Genomic DNA, 24286 nt, shown 5'->3' with positions numbered 1-24286 from the left:
GAAGGATGCTCAAAATATTCAAATACAGATCATAAAATAAATCTTAGAAAACTCATATTCCCCTGGAAAAGAGTTATCAAGTTCTAAGGTAATTCATCCTTTTATTTACTTATATATCAGAAAAAAAATCCAACATTTTTTAAAAAGTCAAACTATACGCCCCCCGCAAAAAAAAATAAAAAAATAAAAAAAAAAACAAAAAAAAAACAAAACTATACCAGGTGTTTTTTTTTTTTTCTTTAATCCCACAAATCACAAACAAAACAAGGACAATGTTCAAAGTGTAAACTTCCCATACAATTTGGAATCAGGGTCTGTCTGAAATAAATAAAAAAAACCTATGGCCAAAATTATCAAAAATGTGTGTGTTATCTTCTTTCTATGATGTCCTGGCATGAATTTATGTTTACTTAAACATAATGAATGTAGTTCCTTGAATGAAATTTAGAGTTTTGGCAACTGAATCTAATATTTTTAGATAAAGTTTTAAAGAACTGTATGCTAAGAAAATCAATTCCAACAAAAATTTTAGTTAGGAGAACTGTGAGTTGGTGTTTTCATTAATTATTTAGAAAATTACAAAGCTGCTCCTTCACTAACGGAGCAGAGCTCTCAATTTGGCTCAACTAAGCAACCACTGACAAATGCCTGGGAGGCCTTTCTGGTACTTGATCTTGCAGGATCAGCAGGAAGAGTTACAAGGACAGTGTTGTTCTTTTTACAAAATGTAAATTGCTGATAGTTTGGACTTTTAAGTTAAAGTAATCAGAGTTAAATACATGTCAATATGGAGTCGAAAGCCTTAACATGGTGTTAGATCACATTAGTGGACTTGCAAAATTCAGATTTTTAGCTCTTCTTATTTACTTTCAGAGGTACAAAGTTAAACCTCAAGTAGAGAAATTCTGTAGGTTTCCAGAGATGACTACATTAAAATATCTATAATATTTATAATAAAGAAATGCCACCACATTATTTCTTTGTCTTTTCTTTTCTGTTAATATTGACACAGTACCTCTTTGTATATACAAGACTACTTGTCAACATTATATTCCAATAAATTGCATAATAATAACTAATGATGCTTTCATGATTATGTCATAATTTATAATTTTTAAAGTATTTTCAGATTCAGCCCCAACATTTGAAAACCATTCTCATCTTTATACAAAGAAACGTAAGGAAACTACCAGAGATTTATCTCAGCAAGAAGTAGGGAACTTCTCACCTCCCATCCTCTCTACCCCTCTTCTTTTACCTAAGAAAACCAACTAAACAATCACCTAAAAAACCAATAAATGCCATAATATATAATGCATTAGGCTTCAGTAAACTCAATAGGGACCTCTATGGTTAGCAAATGAAGCAATAGAGGGAAAATAAATTAATTAATAAATGAAACATCTATGGCTGCAATAAAACATCACCTTGGAAGCAACATCCCTAAGACAGGCTACTCAAACACCAAGTCCTAACTGGAAAATTGGAAACATCCTCTTCTCACACACCTCACTAACAGGTCTTGAGAAATAATAACAGTAAATTAAAGTGCTGTCACATGCACAATCTCTTTAGGGGTATAAGAGAGAAGCCTCAAAGTAAAGAAGAGGGGACAAAACAAGGACACAAGAGGAATTTGGAGCTTCTGATGCCTAGAGTTAGAGAAAAAAACAACAACATGAAATACAATGCATATCCTGACCAGAATAATGTAAATCCTAAACTAAAGGCATATTTTCTTTACTGCTAACAACCTTATACATCCTCCCTACTTCTCTGGCTTGTATTTCAAAATGATACAAGGCATGACAAAGTAGGAAAAAAAAAAACAGCTTGAATAGACAAAGCAGTCCATCATTAGATTCAAAGTCATGTTACATGGAAATTGAAAATTACCAGAAAAAAATTAAAATAACAATAAATGAAAGATGCAGAGATACAAAATACAAAAAATTAATCAAAAGGAAATGACAGAAATAAAAAAAATTCTATAACAGAAATGAAGAAGAGCAAATTAAACCTTAAGTTGAAGAAACTGATAAAAAAATTAGAGTAGAAATTAATGAAATTAAATACAATAAATTAATAGAGAAAATTCAATGAAACTAAAGGGCAGTTCTTTGGACATATGAATAACATGGGAAAACAATGGATAAATCCAAAAATACATAAAGAAGACAAAATTTAGCAATACACAGACAGGCAAAAGAGTCAACAATATTGGTTTCCTAAACATTAGCAAGACAATGAGGATATATTATCAATAACTATATTTCATACATTTCATAATTTAGATGTAACAGACCCATTATTTGATGGATTGAAACTATTGACACTCTTTCAAGACATAATATGTAAAATGACTAGTAAAAGTAATTGAATTATTAGCTAAAATGTTGCCAAAAATGAAAATATGAAGCACATATATTTTTAATGGTGAATTTTATCAAGCAAACATTTAGGAAAAACCATTACTAATTCTACGTAAAAATTTTCAGATATTTTAAGAGACATAAACATTTTCCAACTCACTTCATAGGACAATCAACATCCTAATGATAAAGCCAGATAAAGATATTATAAGAAAATTACAGGTTAACATCTCTCATGAATATAAAAGCAAAATATCCTTAACAAAGTATTAGAAAATTGATTTCAGAAATGTATAAAATAAGAACAAGTGCCAAATGTCTTCTTTGATATAATGAGAGCAAATATGAACAGAGCAGGGAGGAAGAGTAGGAAGAAAAGAGTAACATTAATCAGTGACATGAGATGGGAGGGAAAGGGAGAGATGAGGAAAATTGCATGGAAATGAAGGGAGACCCTCATTGCTATACAAAATTACATATAAGAGGCTGGGTGGGGAATGGGAAAATAAATAAGGAGGGAGATGGATTACAGTAGATGGGGTAGAGAGAGTAAAAGGGAGGGGAGGGGAGGGGGGATAGTGGGGGATAGGAAAGGGAGCAGAGTACAACAATTACCAATAGGGCATTATGTAAAATTGTGGATGTGTAACCGATGTGACTCTGCAATCTGCATTTGGGGTAAAATTGGGAGTTCATAACCCACTTCAGTCTAATGTATGAAGTATGATATGTCAAGTGCTATGTAACGTTGTGAACAACCAATAAAAAAAAAAAAGATTTTATGTTATGCTCCTCTAGAATTCATTCCCAGAAGTAACACTGTTTCTACAAAAAGAAATCAACTAATGTACTTTACCATGTTAGATTTTCAAAAGTATATTGGAAACTATAGCAAATAACAAAGAAAAAAGGGGCATACATTGAGAAGAAAGAAATTAAACACTCTTAATTCACAAATAATATAATTACCTATGTAAAAAGTTCTGCAGTAGAAAATAAAAAGCTAAAGTGATTATATACATGTATAGTTTATAGTACATGTGATTATATTATAATTGTTTAGAAGTTATTATAACAAGGTTGCAGAATATTTGGTAAATAGGAAAAATCAGTTGTTTTCACATATTATGATATGATATTAAACACAAAATACCAGATATGTCAATACCTCCAAAAATGAAATACTGCCATATCTATAAAAAATATGTACAAGCTCTATATGAGGAAAACTACAAAACTCTAATGAAAGAAATCAAGAAGAATTAAATAAGTGAAAAGATAACAATTGGGTATATATATGCATAAAGATGAATATAGGCAGAGAAGTTATATACGTCACAAAAATTAACTCTAAATGGATCATATACCTAATGTATACTGAAAAATTATATATTGCAAAAAAATAACATTGGAAGGAAATCTAGATGAACTTGGTTTGGCTATGACTTTTAAACTTCTAAAATCAAATGTGTGATCCATGAAAGAAAAAAAATTAATAATCTGGACTTTATTAAAATTAAAATCTGTGAAAGAAAATGTCCAGAAAATTCAAAGATATATCACAAAGTGGGAGAAAATATATGAAAAGGCTTATCTGATATATGACTGTTATCCAAAATATACCAAGAACTCTTACATCTTAACTATAAACAACACAACCAATTTAAAAAATAACACAAAGACTTTAACAGATAGCTCACCAAAGATGACATAAATATCTCAAATAAAGAATATGAAAAGATGCTCCATATTATATGTGATCAAGGAAATGCAAATTAAATCAATAATGATAAACCACTATATATGAATTAGAATTAACAATATACATATTTTTGACAATACTAATTGCCAGAAACTAATAATTTTTAACACTTGGATGTCATTAACATGTCCTTAAGGGAGTGAATGGATAAACTGGTATGTCCAGGAAAGGCAATATTATCTAGAAAGAAATGAGATACCAAGCCATGGAGAAATGGAGGAAACTTAAATGCATATTGTTAGGTGAAAAGATCCAATCAGAAAAGCAACAGATTCTGTGATTTCAACTAGATTATATTCTGGAAAAGGCAAAACTATGGAGACTGTGAAACTATCAGTGGTTTCCAGGAATTAGTGGGGATCGAGATCTGAATGGGTGAAGTGTAGAGTATTTTTAAAACAGTGAAGCTATTCCATGATAAAATAATGGTTGATACATGTCATTATAAATATGACCGAACACAATACCAAGATTGAACCTGAATAAAAACTAAGGACTTTGTGTGATTTTGATGTAGTTTCAGCAAATGTCATAAATTCAGCAAATCAGTCTTATGGGAGATGTTGAGAACTAAAGAAGATGGACATGCATGAGAGCAGGGGGTATACAGGACAGCTCTGTGCCTTCAGCTCAATATTACCTTGAGCCAAAACTAATCAACATATAAACATTATTTTTTTTATTGAAAGTATTCATTTCTAGTATCATGTATTTGACTTCAAGGACCATGATGCAGATAAATTCTAATGCCCCTTCCTTAAAATTCACTCTTACTACTACATTATTTAGACTCCTAATTAATTTGTAAACTTAACTCATTTGATCTCAATAATAATTTACTGATCACTTTTCATAAATGACATTAGGGAGGATTCTAGGCAAAGGAGCTGGTAGTCAGGGAAAGGTACAGAACTCAAGTGAGGCAAGAGAGGCAGATTTCATAAGAAAGAGAAGAAGGCAAAGTAGCATTGAAGAGCTCAAAGCATGTGGGTATTCACTAAGAAGCAAGGAAGAATTTGCAAATGATGGTGTTGAGAGAGAGTGCCTCAGTGTCCCTTGTGTGTACATGCACCTTATAAAATGTTTTGTTCCAGACTATCATATCCAAGCTGTTGTTTAGCAAATGAGGTTGGGAGATTGAGACAGTATTCCCACCCTCCATACGGGAAAGTACAAATTTGATGCTTTCTCGAAAAATAAAGATAAGACTTTTTCTGGGACCCAGTTTGGACAAGGTTGCTACTATGCTACTTATGTGAAGAATAAGAGTTTCCCATGTCTGAGGTTCCTCAATTGAGACTAAGCCCCACTGTGTGCAGAACATTCTCCTGCACTGTTCTGATTCTCATCTGTGGAATGAATGCATACAGTGAGCTTTTGGTGTTAGCAATAATGTTCCATATCTCTGAGCTAAGAGTCTGCTGTGTGCTGCTACCATCTGTGAACCAGCTAGCAGGTTGACTTCCAAGTAGGGTGAAGTATCAGAACCTTGACCAACGCAGATCTTGACAAATAAATGTTATCATTTAGATACCATGCTAAGGATACTGCATCTACTTAATTCAATCTAATCTTCACAGTTGCCCAGTGGATTATATTTTACCTAATTTATAGAAGAGGACATTGGAAATTAGAGTGCTTAACTAACCTCAGGGTCAAACTTCAAAGCAGCAGCAGTATCACTGACATAATCAACCATAGCACCTGAGTTTAGCTACTAATGGACTCCCTGGATAGCTGTATTTTAAAGGAAGCATTATAATTATCATAATTCTTAGAAATGAAACCTGATCTGGTATATGAGATAAATGCAAAATGACAGAAAATGAGGCCAGATGCAAATTTAATATCTTATTGGAAGAAGTAATCCCTTAAATTGTAGAATTTTAATAAAAAAGTCCTTTTGACTAACCTAGTTAAGTAATTATATCCATATCTTCTATTTATATGATGAGACTGTAATATCAGAAGGTCATAATAATCTGTCCAAAATGTAAAGCATTTTTGTCTCAAATAATTGTGTTCCTTCATTTTGTTATGCTTTAATGTGGACAAAATCTGTAAGGGAATTATCTGATAGAGGATTGGCTGACATTTAAAGCTTTTAAAAGGTATACATGGATATACCTGTTATATTTTCAAAATGTGAAACAATAATGACATACCAGAATTTAAAATAAATTGGAAATTCTTTTTAATAAAATGATATTTTTCCATGATATGCTTGAATATTTCAAAGAATAAGAATCTGAAACTATGTATGAATGTATGATAAAATATTTACTTCTGAAGAAAGTTAAGTGCCTAATTATTTAACATATAGGTTTGGATTTTCTAGTAGGTACAGGTCGTTCTATAAGTATGACACTAATTTTATTGATACAGTACTCTACAGTATCTGGTATATGAGATAAATGCAAAATGATGTGATATAAGAGACATTATTGTTCTCAATCAGCAGGAGAAGACAACAGACCGATTTCTTCAAATAACTGAAGGACTATATTATTTCATCTAACATTAAATTCTTAGGCATACTGTTGACCAATCCCATGATCAAAATAAAGAATTTTCTGATATTCAAAGTCTGCCAACACTCCACCATCTACATCTACCTATAAAGACAATAACAAAATATACATGGTCAAACAAAGCTAAAAGAAATGTCATAAAAAAGTAAAGATAATGAATCAGTAAAAATGTAGGTACAGTGCAAGAGTGGAATATATAAGAGTTACAGATGTAGGTTTATTGCAGGTTTAGAAAACATCTGCACTGGAACACAAGGAGAAGAAAGTATAGACAAAGTGCCCCGTGGAGAGCACCGATATGCCCACTTGCCCAATCTTCCTAATACTGATTATTCATGGCACAAGAGGTAGCTTGAGTCTCTTATCCACTGGGGTTACCATTCTCCCCAGCTCTCACGGGTGAAAGGGGTCCAGGGGAATCCTGAGCACATGGTGGATCTGTGGCACAACTGGGAAAGGGGGCTTAGGAGCAGCCCAGCCCTCTCCTTTGAGAAGACTTTTAGCAAACTTAGCACTGTTACCTTGGAGGAAGACATTCCCTGTATTACTGTGAATGGAAATGAATCTTGGAGAAGATTCACTACAAAGTAATTAAATATGTCCCACTCAAGGCTGGAGGGAAAAATTATCCCAGGAAGATTTACTTGAAAACATAGATTGAAGAGTCAAAAACACTATGGAGAATTTCTTCCCTACACAGCATGGGGGATGTGAGCAGCATTTTGGAATAATTTACGAGACTAACGGATTTGGGAAACAATCCTTCAGTATATAAGCCACATACCAATAAACTAATGGTGTATGGTTCTTTCAAAACAAAAACACAAGGAACAAAAGAGAGCTATTTAGAAACTCTGTGGAGAGAATTAAGAAACCCAAGAAACAAAAACACATGGCCTAGGAATGAATTCAGGATAAAATAAGTGCAAATAAAGTCAAATCAGAAAAAAATCCCTCAAATACAAGATTAAAATTTTACACAACTTTAAGCAACTCATGATGGCAAAAAGAGGATCTCTTTGATCTTGATATTGTCATTTTATTGGTACATCACTTGGAACTAGATATTGGTGATGGGCATAGATCCATGGCATAGTATATCACATTGCAATAAAATTATTTACAGACATAAGAAACTCTACTCTACGCTTCCTTCTAATCAATAAAGTGGGGTTTTAGGGGCTGGTGCAGGTTACAGTTGATCTCATTGAACTACTTAGTGTTTTACCATATACACAAATTATTATTGAAATATAGAAACTCAAATTCAAAATCTTTGGGAGACATTTTAAAATTCTCTTATTGTGATTCAGAAATATATTTCTCTGTGGCTGTTTTCTCGGGTTATTAATAAATATTCATTGGCGACTTATTTTTCTTTAGTTGAATTCTGTTATTACTGTTGAAAAAATTCCTTTATGGTGATACAACTGTTAAATTTTCAGTAAAAACTTTCATTACAAAAAAGAAAGAGTAACTAGAGATCTCATTTTCAGAAAAATCCAACATAAAACCGCATAAATATTGTCTTCTTAAGAAAATCTGACATAAATTTTGATCAAGAAGGGTGCTTAAATACCACATTTTGGTGAGGATACAAAAGAAGAAAAAGACTTGATAAAAAGGAAACTGAGAAAATAAAACTGTTTCATATCCAAATTCAGAATACATAATAATGTGGAAATTCTCATCATCAAGTCATTTTTGTTTAGGGATATATATTATACTTTCATTATGAGCAATGTCTTGGGGAAATAATGTATTGAATCATTGAACAGATTTGTGATTTTTGGTAATATCATCTCAAATGATTTTATGTTTTCCTGATTTTAGTGATTCTGTAAAACTAATAAAAACAGTGGTCATTTTGCCAAAAATAAATGAAAATTGGCATTAATGTAATTTAGAAGAAAATGTATGAGAGATTAATTAGTAACACATTAAGTAAGTTGTCCACCACTACCATAATGATCTTCGTGAATCACCCTGGAAACATGAAAAATCCCGCAGGGGAAGATACAAACAAGACATTAAGAAAAGAAAGCTAAATGTTGCATCCTTCCTTGTTGGCATCTCAGAAACTTTATTATGTAATATTTAATGAAAATTTGGCTCCATAAAATATACACTCTCAGGAGTTGGCCAAGATTATAGTTGACATAAGCTACTAAATCTTAGACTTTCAACAAGTAACACAACATGATTAACATTGCTTTTTTAAAAAATATATGTGCATAACTATTTGCTTGCACTCAATTTACTCTTAAAAGCTAATATCATTCTTTATATATCTCTGCTTGGTTACTAATGTAATATATACTATAAATTATTTTACACATGTCATCAAAGCTATATATTTTTAGTGAAAAAGCATATATGATCTAATAGAATAGAAACTCTGAAGAGCTAGCTTGATAATGTAGTTAAGGGTCAGCCAGGATAGGTTCAAATTCTCTCCCTAACACTTTTTAACTGTGTTACTTTTGCTTGGTTAAATAACTTCTCTGTGTGTTAACCTAATTATTTCTAAAATGAGTATAAAAGCAGCATACACTTCATAGGATTTTCTGAGGATTAAATGAAATAATACATGTAAAGTAACTAAAGGAGTGTCAAGCTTATATCAATGAGGGTTAAATGGCATAAGTCCAGTTCTTTTTTTTTTAGTCCAGTTTTTCAAATTACTAAAAAGTTAAGTTCAACCTATTTAAGGGATTTAAACAGTTTATAAAAGTCATAAGTCTGGCCTGAAATCAGTCTTTTTGAAGTTAGAAAAAATATACAGAGGCTAGGCTAGGAAAAGTTAGAAAGGTAGCCTGGTAACTATTTCAAATTAAAGGAAAGTCCTTTAATTATTTGAGTTTTAATTTCCTCAAATGTCAACTGCTCTACAGAAAATAGTCTTCACTTTCTCATACTTGACATCTACATTTTGTTCACTCAACCCCACCACAGTGGTGGAAATGAATTATATGTTGGGGATGGGAGACAAACTGTAGTGGGAGACAGAACTTTAATTGCATCTTATATATGCCAAGTAATTTGTTTACATTATTTCATTTAACTCACACCAGATGCTCTTTCTACGGTTTTAACTGACATTTTAGATGCAAATACTTGTGGTCATTTCTCAGGCTTTATATTACTGAACATTGCTTCTATATTCAGGAGTTCTGTTTCTCATTTGAATTCCATCAATTCCTCCATAGATTCTCCTTCCTCTTCAATGTGTGTGCATGTGTTATAGTTTGGATGTGAGGTTGTCTCCCTAGCGCTCCTGTGTTAAAGCAGGAATGTTTGAAGTAATTAGATTATGAAAGCTGTAACTGAATTAATGAATTAATCCATTTCATAAATCAATAAATCTGAAAGTACTATTTCACTGAGTACTAACTGTATGCAGATGAGTGTGGCTGGAGGATATGGGTCATTGGGGTCCATGTATTTTGGCCCCCTGGCTCCCTCCTCTTCTGTATCTGTTGAATATTACTACTCTGCCATGCCCTATAGCCATGATGTTCTGCCTCATCTCTTTCCCAGAGCATCAGAGCCACCAGTCCATGAACTGAACCTCTGAAATGGTGAGCTCAAAGTAAACTTTTCCTTTCCACATTGTTATTCTCAAGTACTTTGGTAACAGCAATGGAAAACTGGAAAACTCACCCAGTTCTTCTCACTTGTGCACATCATTAGATCTTATCCACTGTAGTGGTTTGATTATTAACTGGGTCTATTCCAACCCAGATCTCTAACCTTAGATATATAAACATGATGGTGTCTAAACATGGCAGTCCATAGACACCTTAAACACATGGTATCCAATACCAAACTTAACATCCTTCCTATCTCATATGGACATTCTACCAATTTTTTTTATCAGTTTTATCAGCACAGTCTTTTCAAGAGTTACCATTAATTCACCTCTTCTTTCTTATATTTGATCAAACAAGAAGTCCTAACCATTTAGCTCCCTACACATTTTTTTAGTCCCTCATCTATCTGCTTCCTATCCCCAATCTCTTAGTCACCATCATTCCAGCTGCAGTTATTACTGACCCCATAACTGCTCATGTTTCTTCACCATTGAACCATCATATTTAACTACCACATGTCTCAAACTTTTCAAAACTCCATGTATAACCTCTCTCATAATTTTTGTATTCACTGAAAACCCTTGAAGACTGATTTGTTCTACTATTTACTAAATATATTACCTCTTTTTATATTATGAATTATCCATAGACCTTTATAAAATGTTTGTGAAATAAGCTTATCAAACTAATAATGAAAGTATAAATTATAATGAAACTCAGAAAAACATGAACACTTTAAAATTGTCACTTTAAAATTATTGAGTTTTGTGGAATTAAATGAAATATGATTTTATTTTTGTTATCTTTTCCAATAAAATAAAATCATGGACATAGTTCAACATTCTTTAACCTACCAATATAAACAACACATGATTGTATCTATATATTTCCTTAGACACTTACAAAATAGCAAATAATTTGACAAATCATTAGCTACCAAAAGTTGTTTATTACTAAGATAAAATGATTCATTCAATAAATTCATTAATATTAATTCAGAAATTATAAAACAAAGAAGTATAGCGTCGTATTGCTCTGGATGGCTAGTTAGACTAAATTACTCATTTTGAATAAGTATTACAGAAAAAAGAATGCATCTCACTTTTTTGTTTTTGATTCCAACTGGCTTTAAGCTTTCTTGTTTTCTCCACAAAATATGGATATTTTATATTTAAAATGGACAATCTGTAGGTATTTTCCTATTTCTGAAATAACAAACCAACAATGTCTTCATGAGACTATGTAGATACTGCACTGACTGTCCTTTTCTCATTTTGAGGCTTTAAATTATCACTGGATACCTCACATCTCACCCACAGTGTTGTAAAAAGCTTATAAATGACATAAACTGCAATACAGTCTTAAAAATGTATGTGGTGCTACACTTCATGAAATATATTTCATGATTATGTCACTTACCAAAAAAAGTTCCACATGAGATCTTCTAAATACAAATCATTTGACCTCACTAGACAGAGTTGGAAAGCTTAATACATTCTAAATTAGTAGTGGAACAGCATATATAACATTAATATCTTCCATAATATTTAATATTGATGGAGGTCAATACAACCTACTGTGGGGATGATATTCATTGTCACATAACCATTGAGTGGAAAGGCAGATAGTGGGCATGAGTTCTTATGGTTAATATCTGAGATATCCCCAAAATCTCACGTGTAAGACAATGAAAGAAATGTAGGCAAGTTGGGAGTGGATGGAGAAGGGAAGCCACTGGCAGTGTTCCTTTGGGGTTTATATTTAGTCCCTCATGAGCAAAGCTCTTTCTGCTTCCTCCTTGCCACCTCCTGAGCTGTTTTCTTCCTCCACACTCTTTCACCATGATGTTCTACTTTACCTTGGCCCCAGAGCAATAGAGTGTGCCATTTATGGACTAAGATCTCTGAAACCATGATCCAAAATAAACTTTTTTTCTTCTAATAGTTCTTGTCAGGACTTTTGGTCCCGGAAACGCAAAAACTGAAATATTATTGGAAATAGGTAATTTTGTGCCTTTATCTGAGGTATGTGATTATTTAATTTCCTTTCTTGATTTCAATGTAATGAAATGAAAGGAATGTAGTATCTAGTTTAAGATTAAAACCCGTCAAGAGCATGCATCGTTAAATCGATATGATGCAGATCAGAACTTAGAAAACTTTGGAAATATCATTACTCCATTAATAGTAATTTTATGTGCTCTTTCAAAAAAACGTACACATGTGAATTTCAGGAAAAGGGTTGACAGATAACAGACTCTTAATGCATTTCAACCTATTCATGGAAACCCAGAAACATCAAGTTCCAGAATTCATCTTTGGGTTTTATTTAAACTTAATGTTCATCTACTAAGTACCGATAGGCCACTACTATTACTATTTGCCTTGGTCTTGTTTGGGTGTGAGTCAGTTCTGATTTGTTCTTATCAAATACTGTGACTATGACTGCTACTTTTAATAGAGTGCTTCTACTACATTTTGCAAGCATTTATCCTCAAAGTATATGAAAGAATAAAGATTGGAAAGAAGTTGAATAAAGAATAAGTATAAATAGTCCTTTAGAGCTAAAATAATTAAAATAGGGGGATTTCTACTTTCATATCTGATAATGTGCAAGTGCATAAGCTTAAAATAAAATGATTCTGGTTAGAATTTATAGGGAAGATAAAAATCCCACAGTAATTTTATGTGCAAATTAAAATATTTGTGTGAAATTCTAAATTAATCCTTTGAATAGCTTCACAAAATATAGTCTTCAAGTAATAGCTCTAACAATTTCCACATTTAAAATGTACTTTTCTTCAGTTTATGTTCTGTTTTGGAACACATATTAGCTTTAATCCAAGAATAAATATTCTAAAAATTTAACATTTATTTTATTGTAAATTATCATGCAACACTTGTCAATAAATTTATTTAATTTTACAATTCTCTAAAGCTAATAAAAATAAGAGAACTTACTGTTTATAAATGTTGTACTTATATATGCATGTTGCCAGAATATATTAGCATACTGGTGTTAGTGTTTTTCTACGGTGTCAACTGTGCATTTTAGTAAAACCATATTCTGATACAAACTAATTAGGAAACCCAAAGTACTAAAGAATTTAAGAAAATCTAAATTTTAAAAAATGTAATTGCTTAAACAGTGAAGAATGGAAGTTCAGGCGTTAATGAATGAGTTCAGAGTTATAAAGTCTATTACATATTTCCTAAAAATCTTGTGACCTAGAAAAGGTGTTTTTAATTACAAATTTATATCATATACAACTTTGGATAATACATTCAAAACCTTCAAAAATGGACATTCATTTGAAATATAAATTAACCTAATTTATATTAACATAATAAAAGAAGCAATATACACCACACACACACACAACACATACTGAAAAGACCAACAGATGTGAAAGAATGTATCAGGTTTATTAAAGAGAATAGCCAATAACTTCTTGGCTACAGAATTATACTGCTAAGCTATTTCAAAATATACAATGAATTCTCGAAATTTATAAATACTATGAATGATAGAAAAAGTTGAAAACCCTCCAATGTTTTTGTAATCAAAGAAACTATGACTTATAAGCTTAAACATATATGTATATATTGCCAATATATACATGTTCATCAGTGGAAAACTATGATTTTAAAATCTATACTATAAACACTAATTTTTGCTACCTTATAGGATAACAATGCACAATGCAGGTAGAAAGTATGAAAAATATAACAGTCAGGAGTATGACAGTATGCAAAAAAAAGTGGATGTGGAACCAATAAGAATCTGCAATATGTATACGGGGTAAAAATGGGAGTTCATAATCTGCTTGAATCAAATGTATGAAATATGATATGTCAAGAGCTTTGTAATGTTTTGAACAACTAATAATAAAAAAGAAAGCATGAAAAATAGTTTAAAGATAAAGAAACTTAATCAAAATTTGGAGCAAGTATAGTTTATAAATAAATAGAATCATGATTACACAGTTATTTAATTCTTATCATCTAGAGAATAAGGCATAAAGGGAAATATACAATTTACCTATTCTCAGCTCTTGGTAAAATGAACCTTGAGTTGTACAAAAAAGTGAAGGTAGAGAAACAGTATGACTCACAAGTTCAGGAAGATAAACTAGACATTTGTGTTAGCATGCATAAACCTCCCAGATTATTAAACTCAAGAATTATCTTTGATACATTAATTTCCTTGTCTATCATATTCATTCCAAGCCTTGTGAATTCTATTCCAGCAATTCTATTCCATTTTATTTAAATGCTACTTCTCTCATTTCTGTGTCTGCTATTATTGATGAGAGATGATTGCCTTCTTTCTGAAACACCTGAATATTTATTTTCCTACCTCTTTCCCAAAGAAATAAACATGAAATTGCCTATATAGAACAGTTACATAGTAAGAGTAAGAAAATGTTTGGGAAATGTTCTTTCAAGACCTTGAACTTCTTCGTGTGTCTGAATTCAATGAATTAAAACCAGAGCCTTCGTCTCTGGCAATGGTTGCAGCATGTTTCCCTAAAAAGCACTCTGCATCCAAGAACTGAAGAAACATATGATTTCCTTGAATGTGTGCTATAACTTTTGTGATCTATTTCCTTTTAATGTTCTATTCCTTTCACTCAGTTGATCTGTTGAAATCTTTTATGTATTGTCTTTGTTTTTGATGGCTGCTTCCACTGAAATTTGGTATTTCAAATTATTGAGGAGTGTGATGGTGTGTTTAGATGCATGTTGGTAGTGTTAAAAATATTAAAAATGGCATTATTTACAATGAATAAAATTATAAAAGATGAGATATATAAAACTCAGAATCAAGAAAAATATTTCACACCTGGGAAAATCTGAATTTGTAATAAGAATAACAACAATTAAAATAAACTCTTGCATCTAACCAATCAAATGAGTGACCAAAGGGAGCACTTTGGATGTGCCTAAGTCTAAAGTTTACTATATCTGTAAATCACTGCCTTGTGAGCAATTAAGATTTGTCTAAGGTAATTCTTTTGGTCTACCATCCACAGTATAAATCCTTTCCAAGGTCTTTACCAATTATCTTGGTATTTGATTCTGTAAGTTCTTTTTATGATTTAGAATTGCTAAATATGTATGTGGAAAGTGGCTTATTCATAGTCCATGCTCACGACTATGAATCTTATATTTCCCTGGCCATATAAAAACATCAGGGAACTTAAAAAATCAGCTGAAAGGTCAGTAATCTTTGAATAAAATTGTTCTTTGTTAATGAACACTATTTTTTTTTGCAGTACTGAAGACTGTAGTTTTGTTTTTAAATGAAGGGAAAGAGAAAAGAAGAAGAAATTTATGAAAGAAATCTGGAAGTTTCTGATTGAAGAATGGTATGATTATCTACTTTAAAAAATCAGAATCCATGATCATAAGAAACGTAAATTATATTGTTTTTTAGTTATGCTACTTGGATATAGACACATGAACCTACACACATGGAATACATCATGGAATACATTAGGAGAATGGAGGAGAACTTAATTTTCCTCTACTTTCTTTATAAAGGAAATCTATTTTTATTAGTCTTACTGCAGTCCAAGCAGATTTAAAGGATTCATTCTGCAAAGAAGAAGGTGAAAACATACTCTGGTGTCAGTTTAACCTCAAATGGAGAAAGCCAGAAAGATTTAAGAAATATTTCATTGTTAGTTGTTTCTTCCCCTCTTCTTCTAGAACAGAGATAATATCAAGTAGCATTTCCTGCATTGCACAGTTCACCTAAGATATGCTTCTAATATAAATGACAGTTGAAAGATTAGAAATGATTTGGAACTCAGTTTTACATTTCCCTTGTCTCTTGGCCTTTGGCACTGTGGAGAAATGACATTCAAAATTTTCTGCACTGCTTTCCCACAGCAGCTAGCAAAATCCTGTACTTACTTTGCCCTGACAATCTGTCAGAGCAGGATTAGTTTAAATTCCTCTTGCCTCTTTTTCGACGCACTATTGAACACAAATGATCTTTATTCCCTGATGATAAGACTTTAAGAAAAGTTTCTTTCTTGACATATTAACATAAACACTGTACAGAAAACTTAAATAATAACATAATTATTGTTTATTCACAAGGGTCCTCTCCTCATATGTGTTACCTTCCAATATTTAATGCAAATGCTAGAAGATTATGATAAATTCATACTGTCTCCAACATATGTTCCCATTCATGAGTAATCTAAAAGCAGGAAATACTACTGAAGAGAAATCTTATTGAAGAACTCTAATGTATCCTAAATATATATTTATTAGAGCTACTTCTCAGGTGTTATTAAAGGCTCCCAGTGAAAGAAAGAAATATAGATATCAAATGTGCTAGGATTTATTTCATGCCTATTATTTTTCAGATGAAAATGTATTCCACTGTTTCTTCAAATCAATCAATGTCTAAATTGGGAGTGTGGATCAGGAAATTTCAAGCATCAAAGAATCTTGGCTAAAGGAGAATTATAATTGATTCTGAATCATGTGGGGAATGATTGATAGATTCAGAGTGGTGCTGGAAATCCTTATTTGAGCTTAAGATGGAGAGAGAAAATCCAGGATACAGAGGAGGGAATAAAGAAGGAAGCGAGCTCTGAAGATGGCCCTACACTGGGGTGAGGCAGCAAAAGTGAGGATAAAAGATCAGAGGTCCTAGAAGATCACTTCACCCTTTCCACCAGTCAGTCTCATTCTGTTGGTGACCTCAAGTTTTAGCATTAACTTAACAGTTGTTTGCAAATTATGTAATTTAGTTTGGACAAACGAACCTCGCTGTCTGCTCTGCTAAATTTAATGTCATAACATTTTTTTTTAAATTTTAAATTTGTAATTTCAAATATAACTTTATTGGGTAAAGTCTGATATAAGTGACATAATTGAAGCTTAGATGCCTTTATTAGATATTCATTATGAGACTATAACATGGACTAGCAAGTGCTTTAATTTAGATTTTGAATGTCCCTAAAAGTTTGGTCTCTAGCCTGTGGCATGATAGGGACATGGGGGAACATTTAAGAATTGGGCACTGGAAGGCCTTGGAGGAAGTTAGGTCAGGGGCATATTGGAACTCTGGCCCCTTGTCTTTGCTTCATGGCTACCCAGAGGTGAGCAGCTCCTTTGCCATGTGCTCCCAGCATGATAAACAGGAGGACTATTACAAGCCCAGTAGCTATCAAGTCAAGTCACCATGAACTGAAAGCTCTGAAACTCTGAAAAAAATAAACCTTTCCTCCTTATAAATTAATTATCTGAGATATTATGTCACAATAGCAGAAAGCTGACTGACTGGTACACCATGTTCAACAAAATGTATAGTGTGTTGAATGCATTTCACATTAACTACATATTTTTTTAGTCTACATATCTATTATTCACAGTTTTTGAGGGGGAAAAAAGGCAAAAATCAATTCTCTACCACAATAAAGGCACCCCATGATATTTTTAAATTACAAGGGTCGGAGAGTTATAAAATACATGGAAAATGTTGATAGTTATCTGTAAAATAGTTTTTGACTTAAAGAAACATCTATTCCCTACACTGCCTTCTTTATCTAGAGCTGTGAAGGAATGAAACTAACAGTCATGGAGGCTTTTTAAAAAGCATCAATAAGGCCAAGTGTGGTGGCACATGCCTGAATCCCAGCAGCCTGGGAGGCTGAGACAGGAGGATCACAAGTTCAAAGCCAGTCTCAGCAACTCAGCAAGACCCTGTCTCTAAATAAAAAATATACAAAAAGGTTAGGGATGTGTCTTAGTTGTTAAGTGACCCTGGATTCTATCTCTACTATCAAATAAATAAATCAATAGATAAATTATAAAATATATAAATAATACCATAAACACTACAATAAATAATCTAAGAAAATTCAAAAGTTATACTATAATACATACATTATATTAATCTCACAGAATTAGTTGATTTGGTGTCAAATCAAGAAAATAGTGTTTAATTTATGAAATTATTCTATAGGAAATTATACCTATGCAATATATGATAGAAATAAATAAGTATAAAAATAAACAGAGCAAGACCTAAAAGACATGTTTCATATATAATTATTTATAGAAGGCATATGGTAAACACATTGAAAAGAAATGGTTTTCTTTAGATTTCCTACTTATTCTGATAAGAAATGTCAAAGATATAAAAACAATTATTTGCTATGGGGCTAAAAGGTAGAAAAATAGACATAATAACTGTTAGCTACATGTATAAGAATAAATTTCATTCTGCACTTAATGTCACTTATTGCAAAACTTTTTAATAGGTTGGAACAAATACAAAGCTACAAATAAATGTTCATCACTTACCTCTCTTAATGTTTCTGCTTGTACTCGTGGACTTATCTGAAGCACATGGGCAACGTCCTTCACATTTGACTGAGATATGCTTTCCTAAGACACATGCCTGATATTCTAGCTTGCACTGTATAAAAAGAGAAAAATACTTAAATCAAATGCATCTAGTATCAGCAGAAAGTCAGGAAATATTTAGAAAGAAAAAAGTAAGTTGTTATGCATTTAATTTGAAAATCTTTCTACATATATCTCCAATACTAATGTGCACTTTTACACACTCATATATTATTTATTATTTTATGAAAGAGCAGGAATGCAGTTACCTTGGTCATTGTGGAGAACAGTCACTAGGGAATAAAGCAGTCTAAAAAGCTATTCCTAGTTTGTCAGCTTGGTTGAATGAACCAAGTTTAGAACTTCAGAATCAAATGGACAGAGAGATGACTTAACTCAGAATATCTTGAGTTCCCCTTTTAATATATTATTGGTTTTAGTTGCTTGTTTATATTTGAACTCTGTTATTGGGTGCAAGTTTGGACATGGCAACTGGATAAATCAGTGACATGCACATTACTGAATGACAAAAGATGTCAAAATCAATTCATGAGTGAGGTACTTAGGAAATATTTCTGTGGTTACTTGTGACTTAAAACTAAGATACCACAACAGTCAAATACACATACACACACATGTACACATAGACACAGGGCAAGTATACATAATTATGTATAAAATTTTAAAAATGAATATAATCTTTACATGAGTACATATTTATGAGATGGCATGTATATGTATACAGTTCATACATTTTTTGGCATGATGACCTTTTTAGATACATTCTTGTTTTACTAATAAGAGAATAGGATACCATTCTTGAGTGCTTATATTACCATAGCATTAGAAATTGTTATGAAAGTGACAATAGTCTACTTAAATTTCATTATACATGTTATGGGAAAAGATAAGTGAAAGATGCAGGACAAAGAGCATGACTCCTGAATTTGGATCTCATGACTGCCATTTCCTAACTGTGGCAGTTAGGACTAGTTTCACAAATGCTCTCAATCTCAATTGTCACATATGATAATTGGGATAATAGCACTGAATCTCCAGTGTTCTAAGAAATCAGACAAGTAATTTTTCCCAATGCATTAGCTATCCCGAACCAGAATCTCAGCCAATGTTAATAAAAGCTGACTGGAATTAAAATAAAATAATAAAAATATTATGGCACATGAGTCTGTTTATATATTAATTTAGTTTTGATTTGATGTGGTTTGATTTTCTTTGTAAACATTATTCTTTGAAGAATTTTAAGCCTGAGTATTTTTAATTCCTTCTTAAGAGAATATTTTTTTAACTTAACATTTGACAGGATTTAAAAAATCCTAAACCTACACCAGATTTTAAGGAGCAATAATTGTCTTCCTAATCTAAAAGAAATAGATCTTCCTAATTCTGAAGTAATATGATTTCTTTAGTGGCACTCTCATAATTTACTCAGAGCAAATTATTTTAAAATTAAATAAAGTAGACTTTCTGGCTCCCATAGGCACATGCCCCCATGACTAATTTAATTTAGATTCAGCTGATATCAAGAAGTACCGAATGCTCTAAACAAGTAATCAGATTACTCACATTCTACAACATTTTATTTATTTTTTGTCAAATAACTCTTCATTGGACAAGCAAAATTCTTGAATACCCCTGCAACAAATGATTAAAAATTAAGCCGTTTGAAGATGTTTTTTAGCAGAATATTGGCTCTTTTAGATGAATAACCCTTTCAAAAGTAATTCAGTTCAAAAACTGAAAAAATGATTTCCTCATGTAAAAGCATGACGGACTTTAAGGGCAATTAAAAATGCCCAACACCTAATTAAAAATAGAAATAAATATTTAAGCAATTAGGAGGACTTAATGAAAGCCAAATGATTTGCTTGATACTTTGAGACTTTTCAGACTTAATATTCTTTACTGTAACTTCTTTTATTATTTCAGCACCCTGGACATGGTCATATGAAAATTTGGACTCATGACTTAATTTAAGGAAAACTCAAAGGCAATTTTGATTAGTTTATGAGCAGACAAAAGTAAAAGTCAATATTAATTATAGCTTATGATTTATTTTTTTAGTACTGGGAACTGAAGCAAGGGGTGTTCTGAGCTACAACCCAGCCCTTTTTCCTTCCTGCCTTTCTAACTTACTTTCATTTTTTAAAAATTTTTAACATGGTCTCAATAAATTGTTGACGATGGCCTTGAACTTGTAATCCTTCTGCCTCAAACTCCAAATTTGTGGGAATTTCAGGCATGCATTTTTGTGCTGGGTGCTAATACTGGATTTTCCCATTTGAAATGACAGATCCCTTTGAAGATGCTCTATGTCAGATTTATTTTATTTTCACATAAAAAATGAGAAAGTGTAATATTTGAACACAAAAATATAAAATTTGGTTAATTCTGATTGAGGGTTGATAATTCAATTTTTAGATATTCTTAGGCACTAAAAATGTAATTTATAAGAAGAGTATAATATTTATTAAAATTAATTAAATTTTATTTATAAAGTTTCACTTTGCAGCAAACTTTCTTTGGCATAATTACCACTAAATGTTTCAATGCTGTCCATAAGATTGTGGGATGCGATAAAATCATAGCTTCACAGAATGTCACTTTACCAATGAAATAATTTTTTTTTTCATTAGAATGAGTCTATTGAACAACTTTTTCTCTATGCACATAGGTAAAGAGCAAAAAAAAAAAAAATCAGAGATTATACCCTGTTTATATAATCATATGAATTTAGCTTCCAGTTATTAAAAAATTACACTTTGTTTTATTTACTTATGAATCAATTTTGGAAACAAAATTATTTATGAAGACTTTTACTTAAAAGATATTAGGATATTAAAATTCTATTTTAAAATATGCTACCTTTAAATATTTTTTAGCCATATCCACTGACTACATTTCTAATTTATAATGTTCAATTTACTTAATTATCACAAAGCTGAAATATTTATCAAGGTATAAGTGAGCTAAAATATCACATAAAGGGCATGCTCATTAGTCTATAATTACCAAAAAATGCAAATAATGTAGAGAAAGGCATGATTAATGCATCTCTGATTAAGACCCTAAGTACTCAGAACACTCATGTTATGCATTATTGTGGAGAGTAAGGCTGCAAAATGATTTTGACACAATTCACAGAAAGTTACTTTATAGTCATTTGTTTAATAGCAGCATCAAACAGAAGAAAATATGATATTACAATAGGAGAAATCTGCAGCATACAGAAAAGATTCTAACTCTCAGGTGCATTAGACACTGGGAAAGGCTGCTGTTACCATTTTCCAAGATCACCATTGCCCTGGCAGATGGTTTAGACCTGAAGTTCTCAGCTGGGGACAAGTCCTCTCTCCCTGACTAGGAACATCTGGAGATACTTGGTTGCTACAATTAGAGTCAGAGGGTAGACAGGTTACTGCTGGCATCTATTAAGGAGGACTGACAGGCTTCTACACATTCTGCAGCTCACTGGACAGTCCCCCCATCCTCCCACAATACACATACACTGCCAGGACAAAGGATTATCTGGCCTCAAATACTGATAATGCAAGGATTGAAATGCCCAAATAAGACACTGTTTTATTTCAAGACAATGAAAGGATTAACTAAACTCTCAAGAACTTGTTCATATGTCTCTTAGAAAAATTTTGTTTGGTATTCACCAAGGTAATCCATATAAAATAAAAACAATGGTATAAACACTCTATCATCTACAGGTACCTAATTATTCAGAGAGTACAAATCAGCTCAAACAACAAACTACACAGTTAAGGGCCACCTGCTTTCATCAAGGCATTGCTATAACTCAAACACCATGCTGAGCAATTTGATGCATTACTTCCTGATAATTCAAATAACATAAGCATATTTTTTTCCAATAGAACTACAAGTTTGGAAAGCTTATGCAACTCATCAAATGTATATATTGCTGCAAGGGGATTCAAGCACTATTTTATAGTTCTTCTGATGTAAAAGGATTGTATAATTATTAAAAGGTAAGGAATAGTAACAATATTAATTTTCTCATTGTACCAATAAAAACTTTTAGCCAAATGAGAAAGCAAATTGAGAAATAAGGAAGGTCATGTATCATATCATGTATCATATTTCCGTTTTAATCATTCTTGAACTAATATTATCTCTTCAATGTCCTCACGTAGCAATATCGTAGACATGATCTGAACTCTTGTGAAAGATATCATCACACTCTGTTACAGCTTTCCTTTTCCCTACAAAGCTCCTCCACTTGTGTTCTTGGGATATCCATCCTGGTGTTCCCCATGCAAAGTCAACCAGAGGCGGAAAGGAGGACTTGATTCAGTCTTAAAATCATTCACTCAATCAAAATATACTATTAAAACACAAGTATTAAAATTATATAACATAAACACAAGCAGGGAGTTCAACATAGCAACAACATTAAAAATACCCTGCTATCTAGTGTAGACTACAACATGGTTTTCTGTGTGTATAAACTCTTCTTTTCATCAAGGAATAACACCCACCTTACTTGAGGTAAACTTTCCCTTTTTCACCTGAAATTTCATTTTGAGGATCTAATTTTGATGTTATAAAATATTGTAATACATCATATTGAGTAAAGCAAATGGCTCTCACCAATGTGGGTGGATATCATCCAATCCACTGGATAGCACATGATAGAATTTGCTCTCTGAGACATCGATCTTCTCAAACTAGCAACATTGGTAGTCCTGCTTCTCAGTTTTTCTGATCTAGGGATGGCTGATAAACTCCAATAGATTCAAAGTCCTGCTCACTAGATAAAACTCCCTAGGACTATTGTGTGTCTCCACAAGGCTCATTGTCTCCAGCAGGGAAGAAAAACTGCTGACTTTGCTAATTTTCTCCAAAATGTAGTATCCTTACTGCATTTTGGTATAGGCTGGTCTATGTTCTACACTCAGACCCTTACCTTGGTCCTTTCTATAAGGTAAACCAAGAAGCTGGTGAGGAAGCCATCTAGCAAGCTGTGTCATATTCCCTACCTTTGGGAATGCCACCAACCTAATGAACTCTTTAAGGTGAAAAATGTCTGTTTACACTTTTTGTTTTTTTCCAGTAATGCTGTTGGTATCTCATTTGGTCATGTGACTCTGCTTTCATTATCATGTCCTCTGAAACTAATCTGGGTCATGAGTTCCTGTGGACAGTATGCAATCTGACAATACTGTACCTATTATCACCAAATCTACTAAATAAGGTAATGATCAGCAAGGTGTTTAATGATCTTCCATTCTCCCTGTCATCTACAAGAATCTGATATTGTTTAGATGAGGTTAGTCTCTGAAGTCGTATACTCAAAAAGATTTCTGATTCTACCTCCCACACTTCCACATAGTTCACACACCATTTGATGGCTGAATATTGTTCCAAAAGAGGGCATGCATGTTCTTGTACTTATTCAGGATTTTTTTGCTACTTCTCCTAAGAGCAGCCATAGGCTGATATCTAGTTGTTGTGACTCTCCATGTGGCAGGCTGTTCAAGAGAATCTTAGGGCTTTAAACTCAATTCTAGATCTGAGTCCCCTGGTAGTGGTTCAGACAGGCCAATGTTTGGGAACATAATTGGTCTCTCTAGTTTCTACAGAATGCCCTTGTTGCTCCTGCATTATA

The 24286-nt window shown here is 32.3% G+C and overlaps 1 protein-coding gene across 1 annotated transcript in view; it reads right to left on the bottom strand.

Moving 5' to 3' along the window:
• The window catches only part of SPOCK3 (SPARC (osteonectin), cwcv and kazal like domains proteoglycan 3), a 410406-nt gene that overhangs the window by 78466 nt on the left and 307654 nt on the right, over nucleotides 1-24286 (bottom strand). Inside the window, exon 6 of the mRNA XM_081269496.1 lies at nucleotides 18589-18703. Coding sequence (XP_081125622.1) covers nucleotides 18589-18703 — 115 coding nt within the window. The remainder of the gene's footprint in view (nucleotides 1-18588; nucleotides 18704-24286) is intronic.

Source organism: Spermophilus citellus (assembly GCF_964194105.1).
Source record: "Spermophilus citellus genome assembly, chromosome: 16".
Lineage (NCBI taxonomy): Eukaryota > Metazoa > Chordata > Mammalia > Rodentia > Sciuridae > Spermophilus > Spermophilus citellus.
The sequence above is the reverse complement of the archived record's forward strand: the minus strand, read 5'-3'. Positions and strand labels throughout refer to the sequence as shown.